We start from the raw sequence: 19,608 nt of genomic DNA on the forward strand, positions 1-19,608 counted from the left end.
CATTCCCTACAAAGATGTGAGGTACCTTAGACTGCTTCAATGAAGAAAAGTGTCCTTTTGAAGAACCCATATGATATGAGGCACTTGAGTCAAGAATTCATTCCCTTAAAGAAATTGAACTTTCCATAAATGCTTCCCCTTTTCCCTATGAAGTGAATGTATTTGAATCCTTGGAAGCATTTGGCACATTGATTTTGTTCTTCCTTAGTAAGTTTTCCAACTCATCTATTCTCTAAGTCTTGCAATGATGTTCATCATGAATTGGTTTCTTGCAATATGCACAAAATAGTTTATCCTTCTTGTTAGAAGAAGAATTTCCTTCTTGTGAGGAGGAATATTTTTGTGTCTCTGATTGTGATTTTTTCTTCCACTAATTTTTCTTGTTGTTGGTGAAACTTTTGCTGCATTGATTTATTTGGTTCTCATTACTAGCCACCAATGATGTAGACTTGGATGACTTGAGAATTCCCATATCTATCAACTTGGATTGTTCCAACATCAACATTTCTGCAAATGTATCAAATGAAGGATTAGTGAAGGCACTTCCCATGGTCAATCTGTGAATGTTGTAACTTGAAACAAAAGATGTGTACTCTGAAGTTATTTCTTCAAGATGTTATGAATCAATCTATCATCCTTCATGGGATTACCACAATCTTTAAGTAGTGCTCTCAATTCATTGGCTTTGTTGACATAGTCTTGAATTGTGTCAAATTCTTAGGATCCAAGAGAAGTAGATAATCCTCAATTTGGTATCCCTTTTCCTCATCCTCCTTACTGTAAAAACCTTCAAGTTTCTCCCAAGCACCCTTGGAAACCTTAAAGTTAGAAATGTGGAAGAAGAGATCTCTATGAACACAACTCCTAATAATTCCTAAAGCCTAATTGTCTTTAACTTGCCAATCAACTTGAGCAGCATCAGTAGGTTTTTACAAATGTACCATCAACATATAGATTTAAACCTTTTTTCGCTCTTCTACTTCATACAATATCTTTCCATGTAGTATAATTGTGTGAAGTTAAAAGTGGAGTTTTAGGTGAACCCATGACGAAAAAAATTTAAAAGAGCACAAGAGAGAAAGAGAGAGAGAGAGAGAGAGAGAGACAAAAACACAAGGCACACACCCTCTTTTCACTCAATCAAAGAACCCCCCAAAAATGATACTTTTGTCACTTTATATGTAGTGCATTTACAATAGGCCACTTGTCAAAATGGAAAAAAGTGGACTTCTAATTTTTCTATTTACAACCTCCTCTTGGAGTTCAGATCTAATACTTAGTAATGTAGCTTAGATATAGAACAAATTTGAAGTTTAATCAAAGCAATACAATGCACAAAGGACCTATTTCTGAAAGTGGTATTTGTTTCCACACAAGCCTATAATTTGATTGTAGATTTGGAAAGTAGATGAAAAAATATGCACTTAAAAAAAAATGGAACCTAAATATGTGTCTAGATGTGCCCAAACTAAGCTTTTGAAGTTGTAGAAATCAAGATTTGCAATTTGCAGAAAAAATCAATAATAGAGATCTCAAACATCCTACACCAATATGTAGATCATGAAATTATACCCTAAAACAAAAAACAAAAAAATTCTTTAAAAAAGGAGTCCATATGAGGGAGATATCGATGTTTGAAAATCACCTTTGCAATTATTTTTCTTGAATCGTCATCATCGCACCTCCAAAAATCAATTGACTCTAGATTTCACCTTAGATGTTTAATTTTGATAAAACAAAATTCAATTTGGGGGTTTTTTGACCTTTTGAACATGATGCCAATATTTGATTTACACCAACAAGCTCTAATCTTGTCCTGCAAAAAATCTCTCGTACAGGCTTAAAAGGCCAATTTTTTTCACAGAGTTTTGCAATTAAAATACAAATCTAAAAAGAAAAAATGTAGAGATGAAAAAATATTTAGATCTAAAAAATTAATTACAGAGATCTAAAGAGATCATACCAATTTTGTAAATCAAGCCTTCAGGTTCCAATTTGCAAAAAAATTTGCATGAGATTTGACTATGACCTAGGGTAGGTAAATTTATCGTTAAAATTCACTGAAGATCCTCTAGATGAAATGGTGAGGTCCACTTTTCCTTTAGACACTCCTAATAACTGTAGGTACTCGAGATCTAAATCAAGGTCCTCCAAGAGGTGAAGCAAAAATGGTCTCCAATGGCTATGTCAAGACAAGCTCCCTTAGTTATGATACCATGTAAGAATTTTATATAGCTTTGATACCACGTAAGAATTTTCCTTAGGGAAAAATAACCCAAGATCAAGAAGCTCAAGCACTAGCACAATATGGACCAATAAAGTATGATGAGAATAACAATATGAAAATGAATTGATGTACATACTCACTAGGAGTGCCTGAATATAAAGGCCTCTAGAATGACTAGGAGTTAGTGAAATGATAAGAATCACAACTAAGAACATGTCCACCAAGAGTGGATTATCCTCAATTGATCATAGAAGTTAGTGTGATGATGAGAGGATAAACCAACATAGGTGTGCCACACAAAATGATGTTGTAGACACCATGTGTTTAATTAGAGTGCTAATAGTTGTGTTGTCTACATGACAACTCAAATAAATATGCAAAAACTTTTGTTGTAGACACCATGCGCTAAAATGAGTTACTAACTCTTGTGTTGTCAACAAGACAACTCATATGAGTATGCATACTCCTAGGTGTCTAACTAACAAATAATAAAATAATGCATTAACCTAAGTCAACTTAAGTAAAGTGCAATAATAATTAATTATTTATACTAACAGTTAGAGGATAGACCCTATTAAGAGTCTATTACAACATTTAGTACATTTGAGTCCTTGTTAAAAAACTTTGAATCCCTATTAAAGGATTCTAACCCTAGTAGGAGTTGTGGTAGACAACTAGACCCATTGCCCAAACAACTTCAAGGTTAAGATCAAAGAACCCATTGTCCAAATGATCTTTGTATTGTTCCTTGTAGAATAATAGAACTAAAATGTACTTCTTTCTATGTTTTCATCTTGTCAACCAGACTTCTTCTCCTTTAGATCTTTTAACTAAATCTAATACTATGTAATAATGATCCCTTGGATTGCTTACACTCATTCAGTAAGAAAATTATGCTCCTTATCAAGTTGCGCACTAATTCTTCACATTCCACATGATCCTCTCAATCCAAGTCTCTTTAAAAATGAGGAAAAAAATTTCCTTTATACAATATCTTTATAATAATTCCTTGAGTAGGCCTTGAGGCTTTCCCAATTAATTAAAATGAGACAATTAATTAATTCATAGTTACAACAACACTATTGACTTATGGTCTATACCAAAATTTACACGTGTTAAAACACATAGATTGTGCACATGCTAGCATCACCATACGATCATAGTCTATCATTTTTATCTATGCATTACCTTCATTACATCACAGATGAAAGATAGTGATAGATCATCATAACTTTGTTTTCCAATGCTTTGTTTCTACATTGCTTCTAGTATAATAGTTGTAACTTATGTACAATGACGAATTAGACTTAGTCCTTTGGATCATGTCATCAAGACAAACTTAGGAACATGTCCTCCATTGTGCATCATCTAAAACTTCCTTGGATCCTGTACATATTAAGATTACTGACTACTATTCTTCCAATCTTAATAGAATTAATGTTGTGTTGACATTAATGACAAATACAATCATGAATGCAACATATCAATACTCTTCAATGATTAGGATACTTCCCCAATGTAATATCATCAATATTCATGCTAACAATCATCTTCTTCGGTATTTATGGCAACAAAGATGAAAAACATCTAAGTTTCAAGAATACCAAACTATACTATGCTTTTGTCTTCTTCTCAAATCGTCTTTATCAATCTGAGATCTTCTCGAAAGTTGTATTGTTCTTCTTCTTCTTTTAGGATTAGAAATAGTTGTTCACAGTAAACAACTTTGAATACTCTTTGGCTACATATGCACATTTGCACATCCTTATGTGCACTTACATGAATCTTTCTAAATTTCCCTAAAGAGATAAATCTCCCCCATTTCCATCTCAATAGGTGCATCTCTTCTCACTACTTATGTACATTCTCTCAAAAAAAAATTCATGTACATTCTCTCCCCTATTGACATAAATGTCAAAGGTGTCAATTACAATACCAATTGCTAATCAATTGCTCAAATCATCACCCAGCTCGAGTGTCCAAAGACATTGTTCAATACCAAATACCTAGAGTCCTTCATGACTTAGTACATATCAGATACTCCTCCATATAGGAAGCATCATCATTTAGTCAAATCTAACCATAGTGCATTGTACTACTAGACTGATGCACTCCTTGCATTAACTACTTTGAAGTGGGTAGAGCATAACCCCTAGCATACCTCTTAGTTACTCAAAATTATATTTAGGCAAAGGCTTCATCAAGATATCTACAATCTAATCTTTAGTGCTTACATACTCCAACCTTATTTCTTTCTCTACTACCTTTTCTCTCAAAACCTAATAATTTATGGATATGTGCTTAGTCTTAGAATGAAATACTGGATTCTTAGATATACTTACTGTACTTGTGTTATCATAGTAAATGATAATAGGTTTTGTAAACTCAATTCCAATATCTTTCAATATTTGTTTCATCCAAATAACTTGATTACAATCATTTACTACTAGAATATACTTTGCCTTAGCTGTACTCTAAGATACACAATCTTGTTTCTTGCTTGACCAAGAAACCAATCTTCCTCCAAGAAAGAATGCTCCATCACTAGTGCTCGTTTTGTCATTTATATTGCCCACTCAATCTGCATTAGTATGTGCATACAAGGTGACATCACTTGATCTATCATACCATATTCCATAATTAGATGTGCCTTTCAAATATCTAAATATCCTTTTTACTTCTACATAATGATACTCTTTTGGATCAGCTTAAGATCTTTTTACAATCCCACCTACATTTGCTATATCTAGTCTAGTGTAAGTCATATATTGCAATCCTCCAATCATAGATCTATACTTATCCTACTCAATAGTAGGTGTCTCATCTTTACTCGATAACTTATGACTAGTTATCTTTGGGTTTACCATGGAGGAAACTCTGTAGTTAAGTGCATTCAAGCTGGAGTAGTACTGGGATGAGTGACCTCCTAGGAAGTCTCGACGCTTCACCCCTATGAGCATCACCTAGATCCAATGAATGCTAAGTGTTCCATTTTTTCTCATGAGAGATGGATTCATGTTGAATCATGAATCATGAAATATGGGTCAATGAGTTTGACTCAAAATCACACAATTAAATCTTGATAGAAATATCACAATTTGACTTCTTGTGGAAATTATCTCCTACTTATCAATTGATGAGCTTAAGGGGATTTCTAATGAATGGTTCATAAGGCACAACACTTGGTGAAGGTTTTCCAAATGGGGTTACAAGCTTTGGGTTTAACCATGGAGGAAACTCCATACTTTTCTCAGGTTGGAATAGTAATGGGATGGGTGACCTCCTAGGAAGTCTCGGTGCTTCACCCCTATGAGCATCACCTAGATCCAATGAGTGCTAAGTGTTCCATTTATTCTCATAAGAGATGGATTCATGTTAAATCATGACTCATGAAACATGGTTCAATGAGTTTGACTCAAAATCACACCATTAAATCCTAATAGCAATATCACAACTATCATGGGTATATCAACAAGTTTGCAATTCTCCAAACTAAATATTTTCAAAAAATCTTTCAGATACTTAGTTTGTGAAATAAATAACCCATCTTTATTCTATGCAATCTACAATCCTAGGAAAAACTTCATTTCTCCTATCATGCTCATTTCAAAATAATTTTTCATCTCTTCACCAAACTTATCGCTTTCTTCATCATTTCCTCCAAATATTATGTCATCCACAAGTATTACAATGATAAATAGAACATCATTAGTTTTCCTCATGTACAAATTACCATCTATTGTACCTTTAATAAATCCAAGCTTTGATAAATACATGTCCAACCTTGCATACCGGTTTCTAGGAGCTTTCTTGAGATTGTACAATGCTTTCTTTAGTTTGCATACAAAATCTTTATCTTCTATTAGAGGGAATCCATCAAGTTTCTCAATGTATACTTCATCTTCAAGTTATCAAAAAAATATGAATTGATATCCATCTGATAAACCTTGAAATTCTTGTTTGTTGCATAAGCCAAGAACATCCTTACTACTTCCATTCTTTCCATGGGTGCATAGATTTCTTCATAATCTATGCCTTATTGTTGTGAATAACCCTTGCAAACAAGTTTGACCTTATTTCTCACAACTTCTCATTGCTCATTCATCTTATTTTTGAATACCCATTTGGTTCCTATCACATTCTCATCCTTAGGTCTAGGAACTAATTCCCATGTTTCATTCTTCACAATCTGATATAGTTCTTCTTTCATAGCTTGCATCTAGTGATCATCCTTACATGCCTCATCTATGCTCTTAGGTTCCACTTAATAAATTAGACACAATTTCTCATTTACTTTGTTCCTTGTCATCACACCTTTATTCTTGCTCCCAATTATCTACTTTGGGCCATGATTCTTTGTCATGTTTTTACTAGAAGTAGGAGTTGCCATCTCAACTCTTATCTCTTCTCTAGGTTAAGATCTCTATTCTTCTCTATGCTCAACAGATACTTCATTTTGAAAATCATTGTTAGTCTCAAAAAGAAATTCAACATTTTGTCTAACAAATCCAGAATTATCCTCTTCTTCATTAGAATTATAATCTACCATCTTTTCTTTAGTAACAAAAATTTCATCAATCCTTACATTTATGCAGTAAACTATTGTCTTAGTTCTATAGCTAAAACTTCTATATGATTTTCTTTTCAATGAGTAACCAAGAAATATACCTTCATTGCTTCTAGGATCAAACTTACCAATATCATCATCTCTCTTTATGCAACACTTCCAAAAATTCTGAAATACTTGACTAATGGTGAGTGGCCAAACCATAACTCATAAGGTGTCTTGCTCATACCTTTTCTGATTTTTACTCTATTTAGATTATATACTATAGTGTTAACTACTTCTCTCCAAAATGTCTTTGAGATGTCATTCTCAAATAGCATTGCTCTTGCTACTTCTACTATTGATTTGCTCCTTCTTTCAACAATCCCATTCTCTTCACAGAGCATGTTGAACTCTCTAGAAGTGAATTCTCCTCCTCTATCTAATTTTAAACACTTAATCTTAACACTAGATTCATTTTAAACTCTATTCTTAAATATCTTAAATTTTTCAAAAACTTTAGACTTCTCTTTAAGAAATGCTACCCACACCATTCAAGTGAAATCATCAACAAAAATCATAAAGTACCTTTCACCATAGAATCCTCTAGTTCTTGTATGACCACTTAGATATGGGTGAAAATTTTCCAATTTCTTTGTAGTAGAGAACTTCTTGCTAGGAAAATACACTTTTCTCTACTTAGCCAAAATACATTACTTGCATACAAAATTAGTGGGCTTAATAATCTTAGGCAGATCTCTTATTGCAAATGTACTACTAACTTTCAAAATGTTATCAAAGTTTATATGATAGAACCTTCTATTCCATAACCAATTGTTATCAACCTTTGCAACCAAACATGTTATTTCAGTAGATTCAACTGAGATACATTACCTTTGGATCTAGTTCCAATACCAATTGTCTTACCATCTTTGTCTTTGATAATGCACGTCTTCTATGTGAACTACAACAGATACCCCTTGTCTACCAACTATCCAACACTTAACAAATTATGTTTCAAACCATCAACAAAGTAAACCTCTTTAGTGTTAGTTTTACCATTAATAGTAATAGACCCAATCCTTGTAATATGACAGGCTACATTGTTACCAACTCTAACAATACCTCCATCATGATTTCTAAACTTAACAAATTTGTTCATATCACCAATCATGTCATGTGAACATCCACTATCAACTATCCAATCAGATTTCTTATAAAATTGGGTAACTAGAGCTCTTTCTTCAAAACTACTACTGTTGTCAAAGTTTCCTCTTTTTCTTGTACTTCTTGATAGATTAGGTTGAATGTGCATAGCACTAAAGGTTGTCTAAACTCTAGCTAATTCCCCATACCATCTCATTTCTACTTCTACATATTCTAATCTTCCAAGAAAAGTTTCCTTTGGGAAATCTTTGGTGTAGGGCATTACTAGCTGAATCATCTAATTTGTTTGCTTGAGTGGTGGTGATAGAATTTTCAAGATCTTCCATATAATCCCATCATCATGTTTAGTTCCACAAGCAGATCGAATACCTGTAAAAATTTATGATATTCCTCATATATAATTTGTGATGGACTCATCTTCTGTCATCTTAGCATCTTAAAATGAGCAAATCCAACTTTGTAATTTCATTCTTTCTAAATGATCGTCACCTTCAAACTTGTAACTTCTAATTCATGAGAAGATTAAAATTTCTTTACCTAATTATATTAATTTTCTAGAAGAGTTGAGAGTAGGGCTTCTTTGGCTCTCATGTTGCACATGAACAAATCTCTTTCTCCCTCACCACATTCCTCTAGCTTTGATTCTTCAATAATTGCCTTCTTATCTTTCATCAAAAGCCAATATGTTGGACCCATGCATAGCAAATGAGTCTTCATCTTTTCCTTCCAACTATCATAGTTGGCCCCATCGAATCTCAGACTATCTTTCCTAAACATATTTTCCATTGATCTCCCAAAGCAGTTAAGCCTTATCTTCAAGGACCTAATGCTCTGATACTAATTGTTAGAATATTTAGTCCACTGATACAACTAAGAAGGGGGTGGGGGATGAAGCAATTATACAACTATCATCACCGACATTAACCTTAAGAACTTAACCATGTGAGTAATATAAAGTGAAACCACAACAAGATACTCATGCACAATTAACACCAGATACAATAGCTAGGGAAACCCTTAATTAGAGGGAAGACCTTGGTGGGGATGGTACCAACAAGATGATGTACTAATATAAATATTTCTTGTTAGAGGATAGACCACGTTAGGAGTCTGTTACAACATTCATTACATATGTGTTCCTATTAAGAGACTTTGAATCCATGTTAGGTGATTCCAACCTTGTTAGGAGTTGTGTAAGACAACTAGACCCACTACCCAAACATCTTCAAGGTTAAGATCAAAGAACCCACTGTCCAAATGATCTCTATATTATTCCTTGCAGAATAATAGAACTGAAATGTTCTTCTTCCTCTATTTCTATCCTATCAACTGGACTTCTGCTCCTTCAGATCATGTAACCAAGTCTCATATTGCACATCCAATGATCACTTGGATTGCTTACATGCATTCAGTAAGCATTCTGCTCCTTCTCGATCTGCACACTAATACTTTGCATTCCACTTGATACTCTCAATCTATGTCTTTTTACAAATAAGGAAAACAACTTTCCTTTACAACATATCTTCATAATAGTTCCTTGAATTGGCCTTGAGGCTTTCCCAATTTTTTAAAATAAGATAATTTATTAATTCATAATTACAACAACATTGTTGGCTCACAGTCTATACCAAAGTTTACACATATGAAACCATGTGTTGCGCACACATTGGCATCAACATACAATCATCCTCTATCACTATGTTTCTATGCATGACCTTCATTACATCACATATGAAAGATAGTGATAGATCATAAGAACTCTATTTTCGAATGCTCTGTTTTTGCACTACTTCTAGTAAATCAAGTGTAACTTTTGTACAACATGAATCAGACTTAGTCCTTTGAACCACATCATCAAGAAAACCTTAGGAACATGTCCTCCACTAGGCATCATCTAAAAATTCCTTGTCTCTTGTGCATAGTAAGATTACTAATTAATATTCTTCTAGTCTTAACAGAATTTCTAGTGTGTTGACATTAATGAAAGATATAGTCATGAATGCAACAAATCAATACTCTTAAATGCTTAGGATACTCTCCCAATGTAGTATCATTAGCATCCATGCTAATATGGATGGTAGTGCTAGTGGTATTTTTCCTTTGGCATTGGGGATAAGCTCTTTTCAAACACAAATTAACTCTCCTCTAGTCTGGGCCCTAGTGTGGAACCATCATCTTATTCCGAAAATAAATAATTTACAATGGCTGGTGTTGTAGAAGAAAATTCTTACTCTTAACAATCTTATGACAATAGGTATGTTTATAACTATCAACTTTTTCTTTTTTTGTGAAGTTGCCCCTGAGGCTGGAGACCATATCTTTTTGTAGTGCCCATATGCTTGGGAGACTTGGATGATTTTATTCCAGAGCTAGAACTTGTATTGGAACTTTTCCAATGATGGTTTCTTAGTAGTGGATTATGTGGAGAAGATGTAAATTGCTAGTAAATAAAGGCATTTGGTTTCTACTTTCTCCCTATGTAATTTGGAACCTCTAGAAATAATGATGCAATAGATGTTTTAGGGATTCCTTTTCATCTCCAACAATGTTGGCTGATAGAATCAAGTTAATCATAGTGGATTTTTTTTATAGAAGCTTGAAGGGAAAGGTAGACTTTGATAAGGGGGTTTTAGAAGATTACCCTGAGATGAAAAAATACTTCATTAAAGAGAAAAGAGAGAATGCCAAATACATTTGTCCACCTAAGGGCTAGTGTAAAATGAATTTTGATTGAGCAAAAAAGGGGAACGTAGGTTCTACTAGTTGTGGCGTAATTAGTCAACATGAGAATGGGGATATTATTAAGGTGGTTGATGTTCCCCTAGGATTTTAATCGAATCACTTAGCCAAAGTAATGGGTCTTCTTCATTGGTTAAGGCTAATGGAAAAATATAACAACAAATGGTTATGGATAGAGAGGGATTCCAAGAATATTCTAAAATTCTTAAGTGAAAAGGTTAAGGCTTTGTAGACCATTGCTAATATGATGAAAGAGTATAAATTTATTTTGAAAAAACTACATATGATGTTTATTAGCCACATATATAGAGAAGCTAATGATGTGGTTGATGTTCTTTCTAACATGGCGATTGTAAGCTAGAATCCCATTCATTCAAATGTCAACACAAAATGGTACAAAAAATTAAAACCAATTACCAATCATGATAAGTTATTATGTAAAGTGGAGGATTTTAAAAATTAGGTTATATTAATGAAGACAGCCTAGGCACATGTATAGTGATGATGGAAATACTTATGGAAAGTTGATGTATTGATTTCAGAGATTTTCCCATGCTTTGTAGGTCATTTCATTTGGGAAAATATCATTGGCTAGGAAAGTTGTAGCAACCTAACAATGGGTGGTGATCTAAAAAGGTGACAACCAAGGGACTATGAAAAATAAAGGAAAGAACCCAAAGTTTGGGATAGCTAGAAAAGGGTGGCTTGGTGCCATTTATGGAGAGAATAAAAGATGCTAAGCTAGAGATTACTAAGGGATTCATTGAAGACTGGGATGTAAGAATGGTCACCTTAGTGGGGAGACGTCTTAAGATGGACATTGATATCATGGTGATGATAATGGGGCTCAGAGCTAAAGATATGAGCTTTTACCATAATAAAGAAATTGCTAAGGAAGTTGATAATAAATTCTTGAAATCTAATAATGGGCCTCTAGCTTGTTTTCTTGCAATGAAAACTAGAAATGAGAACACTATGCCAAAAAAATTGGATGCAAAGAGTGAGCCATCAATTGGACAACATTTCAATACTCAAAAAAGTGAATCCTTTGTGAGAGATAAGAGCTATCTATTTGTAGGAAAAGTGAGTCAAAAGTCAAAGTAGAGTGGACAAAATATATGTCTCCCCACTTGCCATTTGTCTCATACTGGAATTTATATTTGAAAAGCATGATTCATTTGAATATTCCTAAATTGTGTCCCATATTTGAATATTTAAATTCAAATAAATGAATATGTGGAGACAACTTGATTTAAAATAAATTAACAAATCCCATTATCATGCATTATTGACTAAAGCATATAATTCAATAGAGAGTGTTAGAACTTGATATTAAATTAATTAATCAAAGAGGTTTAGCTAGCCATTTTCAATTGAATATTTGAGAATTTAGTAAATTTTAATGATTATTACAGTGTATGAATTTTATGGAATTGATATAAAAATCAAGTTGTATCAAGTTTGACTAGAAATGTCAAGTGATTTTAGGACTTTGTCAATCATGGATTGATATTTCAAATTTAAGAGAGAATCAGTTTTGGAGACCAATTTTAGGGTATTACAAGAACATTTACTTTGTTTGGTTGGTTGAGAAAATATTTTGACCATCGTGTCCATGCCCTTCCCTTGTTTTTGTCCAGTTAGAGGGAGTTAAAGAAAGCATGTAGAAGAAGGAAGATGTGAATGCCAAGAAGGTTGACAATCATGAAAATGAGGAGAATTTTGATAAAGAAGCCCTATGCTTCAAAATATTTTGAAGATAATGTATTACCAATGATGTGTTTATTGCTTCTGAGAACTCGCCTTTGAAAGCCTCCCTTGAAGAAACGAAAGGTCAGAATAAGGAAAACTGGAAAAGGATTTTTTCTAGTTCTAACCTTGTGGATATGAATGAGGTCAATGTGAAGTTGTTGAAAGATGATATGAAATGGGGTGGATATTAAGCTTCCTTTCTGTGTCCTACAAACTATGAAGGCAATTTCCATGTATACCTTCAAAATGGAAAAATGGGCCTTTATTTCCTTAAAAAGCTCAATATAAATTATAGATCCCTAAATGCCAAAATGGAAGAAGTTGTGAATAAGCTAAATTAGGGACTTGAGAATGAAGCTATAGGGTATGGCCTAAAGAAGAACAATATGTTTTAGGGTCTAGTGAACATAATTGAAAATATGGAAAGAACTACTAACATCATGCTTAAAAATTACCAAAAAATCTTTGAGCCATTGGTGGAGAGCATGAACAAAATTGTTGATAGTGTAGATTTGAATGCTAACAAGGTTATGATATTAGATTTGGATGACCCTAATGTAGTGGAACAATCTCCTAGTGCTAAAAAAGGAATCATGGCTACTACAAGAAGGATGAAGGCAGGATGTCAATATGGTCGTAGAAAAGATCACAAAAATGCAGGAGGAAGTGGCTCTTGAGCCAGTTTAATGTTTGGTTAGCTAGTGGTCTTGCTTATTGCCCCTTTTTGGATTTTTCAGTCTAGGGGGTGGATCTAGCTATATTTTGTTGGTGTTTCAATGGTGGATAACTAGTTGCTAGTGGATGCCAGTTTTCTAATTACTATTGGAGTTTCCAGTCTCCTGTAAAACTTTGTTTTAACTCTTAATTGAAAATAACGAGATTGCAACCTTTTGTATTTATTAATTAAATTAAATATCATGAAACAATGTAATGTTGTTTTAAAGTTATTTTTAACATACAAACAACTTGTCACTTCAAATGCATTTTTGTTGTTGCATAGAGAATGCCTAAACATTATACCACGGCACTTGAGTAGATTAAAGATACCAATTTATTTGATGTAACATTTTGGAGTCATGTATGAGGTCGGTGCCTCTTTATCCATTCATTTCTTAGACTTTTACAACCTTTTCTCGTTCTAGCTTATAGATGGACAACTAACCCTAGCAGTGGAATATCTTCTAGAAATTTGACTAAAGAGTTTTGACGATTTCCTCTCACTATTTCCTTTATCTTCATCATACTTTGTGTTGCGTCACTTGGACAATTATAAGTGTATCACTAGGACCAAATCATATGGTCAAGAATGTCATGTTTTCTTCCCTGAATGAATAACAACTATATTCGTATTCTACCAACTTTAAGAAAGGATGAGTGATTGTAGGATGTATTGATGTTCCAAATTCAGAAACAAAAATCATAATGTAACTGGTAATGGATATGATACCAGCTAATATAAAATTGGGGTCAACTAAGGATGGATATTTACGTACGATTAGTTGGCAATGTGGTGAAGTTAAGAAAGCATATTAGCTGAGGTATGAAATAAAATAAAAGAGGGAGTCGATTACATTTGAAGAAAAAACATTGCAGGGAATCCAGTAGTTTATTTGAAAAGAATGTTAGCGTGTAGTTGAAGGAAAATAGCGCATTAGGTTGCAGATGTCGGCTTAGAATTACTATTATTAGGGAGTTAGTCCGTCCTCCTCTACCAACCTTTAATTCATAGTTGATGTGACCGACTTTGAGATATTCATACGCAATATCAGCATGTAGAAATTAGACGATGAAGATACATGTTTCCAAATATTTTGGATACCGTATGCCTTATGGATTTAGAATATGTGTGGAAAAAGTTCCAAATTTGATGTTCATATGTACTTTGTTTTAAAATTACGAAAATATTTTTATGATACAAATACTTTTGGTAGATCTGTTAACTCTTTAAAAGGTTGATTTGTAAAATGGAGAGATTGTACTTGTTTTCTTAAATAAGATGTCGTCATATTTGGAAGGTAGTTATGAATGAATAGAATTATCTAAGATTGAATTGATAGGTATAGTCAAGTTATGGATTGCTACACGTAATTTTATTTTTTAATATAATGTATCAATATGATTTTTTAGAGGTAGAGTTTTGGTAAAAGTCTATTTTATATTTAGATAAATTAATTGTTGTATGAGTCATGTGAAAAATTAATGGTTCATTCATAATACATGTAGATATTGGTTAGAAACTATTGAATACTTCAAATAATAATTTTATGTAATCTATTAATACTCAAAAATTATATCTAATAGTCTCCACATAATGACGGTATCAAGCCCAACTTTTAATAATGATAGAAATATCATACTCTTTTTCTTATAAACCATTCTTTTGTATACACAAAATACATATCTAATAGTTAATTGCATACTAGAATAAAGAATGAAAAATATTTTCACACAATGATTGCATTATCACTATATTTTAAAACTTGCTAGATATGTACCATATATCAAGTTTCAAAAGGACCTTACATTTGAATATTAAAGAAGAATTATTTCTTGGCATTAAAATTCTTAAATTTAACTATAAGTAGGGGAAATGGTTCACTAGTCATCAAGGCTAACTTTGTGCACCCTTATAATTACTGAACTAGTAGAGTGTGAGGTGGTCAGAAAGTGTCATTTTAAAATAATCACCCATACCCCACCAATGAACTAATTAGTACATGTCGACTATTAGTACATGTGCCATCATTTTTTTGAAAGTCATATTATATAATACGAAACTTAAACTTAATATTAAGCAATGAACTTGACATATAACCTACTATAAAAACAAAAACGAGCCATTGAAAATTATCACGTCACTAAGATATGAAACTTGAAAATTACTTTTCCATTATAGTAAATTAGTTATATTAAAACTTATGTTACAATTATTTTGACTATAACTTTGTATTTTAACTTTATTTGCTTTTATATAATACATATTTCTTTTTTATTTCAAGTTGTAATAAACACATTATCAAATAATATTTTTTCAATAAATTTTTGTTAAAAAATATAATAGACATTGATAGATCTTTTATCTATTTTAAATTAAATGATTTCAAATGAATCTACTTGAAATCAGATTTTGCAAAGTAATAAACTAATGTGCTTATAAACTCCATACACCTTGTAACAACACATTGTCACATAGTCACATTGAATCTTATAAAAAATAGAATACAGTGATACTTTTATACTAAACACAACCTTGAATACTTTTATCCTTTGCCATTTACTCTAGGCATTAATAACAATTTAAGTTTTACTAAACACAATGGAGCGCATATGCTTGTTAAAAAGCCTTTGAACCCACTTTCAAATCATGATGCAATGAAATAGTAAAGAGTATCAATGTGTCATAGATTCAAGAACAAGGACAAGCAGATAAACACTAAGTTTCAATGTGAAAACTTTAATTTCTTAGGACAGTAAAGGAGAAATTTAATCTATAGGGTCCCACCTCTAGCAGGTAGACTTCGTCCCTCTATCTCTGTTTTTAGGGGCCTTTGATTCCATCAATCTTGGGTTCCTCGTAGGTCAGGAGACCATATCCATCAGAGGTCTAATCAGAATTCAGCGCAGAGTGCAGCACCATGGAGATTTGAGGCTGTGTGGACCATCTCATTTGTGTTTGGGATTTGGGCCTGGTCTAAGGTCTGCTAGGGAGGGGGAAGATAACGTCCACCTAATAAGGAAAAGGAAGACCGTGCAATGAAAACCTAGGAGGATAGTGTAGTACCTCTAACGAGAGAAATCAGGCTGTCTTTTTGCATTAATCTATCCTTCAGGGATCTCTAGGGAACACCTTTTCTTTTTTGCCGTCTCTTTGGTCTGATACTCTTGTTAATTTTGTAGAATCTGTGCACCCACTAATCTTCTGGCGGTTATAATTTAGTTCTGAAACATCTCTGAAAAGATGGGTAGAGCACCATGCTGTGACAAAGACAACGTGAAGAAAGGGCCATGGTCTCCAGAAGAAGATTCTAAACTCAAGGCTTACATACAGCAGAATGGAACTGGAGGCAACTGGATTGCCCTGCCTCAGAAAGTTGGTATGTGAATCTTTCATGTATAAGATCAGATCTAAGCTTCTTATGGTTGATTTTTAAGTCTACCCACGTTTGTATTACTAGTAGATTCCATCTTGTTTGTTGCAATAATTCGGGAGAAGCCGCAGGTAACATTCAAAACTGTGAATTTCTTCATAAGAAATGAGTTTGGTTTTCATTTCTTGAGAGAGCGATGGATTGATGTCTCTGAAGTTGAGAACAAAATTTTTTTGGACCAACTTCTTAGAAAAATGATCGAGTGAAGTTTCTTATGTAGAGAAACAGAATTTAAGGATTTGTTTGTTCATGGTTTTGAGTATAGATTGTGTAGATTTGATTTCTTTTAACGTTTTCAACAATTATTATAAAAAATAAGAGACAAGATAGAAATAATAGATCATAGAATTTGTCTCTAATCTAAAAAGAAAATAAATACACACAATTTATACCAGAAACCATACATAATAATAACATAGATTGTAGGAATCATATACCTAGATTTATTCACCTGATTAGGGTTTTTCGTCGTTGTGTATGAGATCTAGGTTTTCATTCCAATTCAAACGGAATTGATGGATGTTCTTTTCCTTCTGCAATTATATTCTTCTGTAGAAATCATACCAAAAGGCAATATTTGGTTTTCTGTGCTTCGCTTTCGGTAATAGATAGAGAGTATAGGTTTACATGATAATGGCCGCTATCTGGGGTTTCCATTAAACTATTTTAAGATCAAGCAGGAGAGGACTGGTATCTGGGTCTTGGATTTCTATGATTTTATGGTTAATAGAATATGGCTGTTTTGAACACTATTTCTTGTACTGAATGATTCATGCTCTTTTTGCACAGGTTTGAAAAGATGTGGAAAGAGCTGCAGACTTAGATGGTTGAATTACTTGAGACCCAATATAAAACATGGAGGATTCTCTGATGAAGAGGACCATATCATTGTTAACCTCTATGGTAGTATTGGAAGCAGGTATGCTCATTCTGCCTTTAAAAAACCCATATCAGGAAAGATGAAAAAACCCCAATGATTGTCCTTTCAGGTGTGAAATTTAACGTGTCTAAGATGCAATACTTGTTCCTTGTGCAGGTGGTCTATCATTGCAGCCCATTTGCCAGGAAGAACTGATAACGATATAAAGAACTACTGGAACACAAAACTGAAGAAAAAACTGTTTGGGAAACGAAAGGATCAACATGGAAGGCGTCTTGCAGCCAAACAAGCTGAAATGTTTGGCATAAAAAGGTACGTTGCTTCTTCAGAGGGCAGCACAAGAACAAGTATATATGGGACACAGCCTAAACCAGTTGTAGAGCACAATATGAACATGAGCATTAATTGGCCTTATGCTCATTTCAGTCCTGGAATAGCTCCACAGCTATATGAACAAACCACCATTGCTGAGCTACCCACCATTTCAGATACAAATCCAATTAGTGCACAGCCACCCATATTTCATCTAAACTTGCAACAACCCTTTGATCAGGAGTTTCTTGAGCCTGATCACAATACTTCTTTTAGGAAACTCATGGAGAGACTTGAGTCTTCTCTTACTGACGGTCCAAATAATATGAGTTTGATGAGTATTTCTCAGATTCAGGCACCCAACAGCATTACTATAAATAATAATAATGCCTCTCAAACACCAAATTCTACTTTGGAATATGATCAGACAGCCAAATTTCAGAATCCTTCAAACTTACAAACTCCAGCAGTATTGGAGGCGTCTTTTCTTCCAAATGATATTTCACTTGTTTTTTCTCCATCCATTCTGACTTGTGGGTCTCCTCAAGGAAGCTACCAATCTGCTTGTTTAAACACTTTCAATGATGAGGCATATATATTCTCAATGGATTGGAGTGATCTGCTTAACTGCACTGACAATAATAGTAGCCCACTATCCCTACCACAAAGGGAAGGAGACTGTTAAATATGATTCATGTATGGATCATCAGATCGCAGTGTTGATATTCCTTCTCACAATAAGTTAGCCATTATTTAGCCGTTATGCTAAGATGTATCGTTACATTTTGCTACTCTGAAGAAGATATATTGAATCTCAGGTTTTATTTCTTAAAGGATATTGATACTGCATAAGTATCCACTTCCACAATCATGTAACAACTAAGCTCAAGCTAGAGGAATGTGATATATAATACTCTCACTGATGAAGTCCAATACAGGTAAAGAAGTCTGATTTTACGACATTGTCCAACAAATTGATTGTTATGCAAGGAAGGTGAAATAAGCCTGGCATTACTCCAGGTACGCCAAACATTTGAGGGTTTCATTTGTTTAATTTTGTACTCGTGATTTCGTGTTTATGGACAACAATTTTCAGAAAATATTGGAGGTGCTTCTACCCAGAAAACTGAAATTAAATGAAAGCATGGGTTTTTTTTTTTTTTTTTTTTTTATTGCTGAGGGTTTTCAAGAAGTTAACTATGATTCTACGTGTTTTAGAAACCTTTATATTATATTAAGAGAAGTTTATTAGGAAAAATGTATCGCAACTTTCATTCTATCAAAATTTTATTTATTTTCAACGAGGCTGGTTTTCTAAATAGAGCGAAATTCAAATCAAATAGAAAAGTTGGCTAATAGGGATCTCTGAAACCATGTTTCAACTTTGATGCGAGCACCTTCCTTATTGTATATTTTCTTATAATTGAATAAATTTAATTAGAAAATCTTGAAAAATAAGTAAACTTAATTTTATGTTATTAATCAATATATAATTAAGTTCTTAATTAATGTAAGTGGAGAAGGGCTCGTAACTTATTAAAAATTAGAATAGAAAATGGTCAAATCATAAGATTGTTTCAAAGATAGAGTAATAGAATTATACAACAGGTAACCAACCAAAGATTTAACCAATATATACCATAGAGTTGGAACTAAAAACAAGATGGAAAATGAAATAGACTATGCTAAAGATCTAAGTTGGGACTATTTAGTAGAACCAATTAAATAGTTTCCTGTTGAGAAAGAAGAGTGACTCTTTTTATTACACTTACAATAGTCCCATGAAAATAATCTCTACTAAAAGAGCTTGGTAGAGTAAAACTTAAAGAATGGGCAA

General features: G+C 33.2%; 1 protein-coding gene across 1 annotated transcript; it reads left to right on the forward strand.

Annotated features, from left to right (window-relative positions):
- The first annotated feature begins 16,016 nt into the window (after nucleotides 1-16,016).
- LOC149537791 (uncharacterized) lies at nucleotides 16,017-18,871 on the forward strand. The gene is made up of 3 exons (XM_089799177.1): nucleotides 16,017-16,525; nucleotides 17,369-17,498; nucleotides 17,616-18,871. The coding sequence occupies exons 1-3, from the start codon at nucleotides 16,390-16,392 to the stop codon at nucleotides 18,454-18,456; spliced, it is 1,107 nt and encodes a 368-aa protein (XP_089655303.1). The 5' UTR covers nucleotides 16,017-16,389; the 3' UTR covers nucleotides 18,457-18,871.
- Nucleotides 18,872-19,608: the final 737 nt, after the last annotated feature.

Source organism: Cupressus sempervirens, chromosome 9, assembly GCF_028749045.1.
Source record: "Cupressus sempervirens isolate cs-2001-9-10 chromosome 9, ASM2874904v1, whole genome shotgun sequence".
Classification (NCBI taxonomy): Eukaryota; Viridiplantae; Streptophyta; class Pinopsida; order Cupressales; family Cupressaceae; genus Cupressus; species Cupressus sempervirens.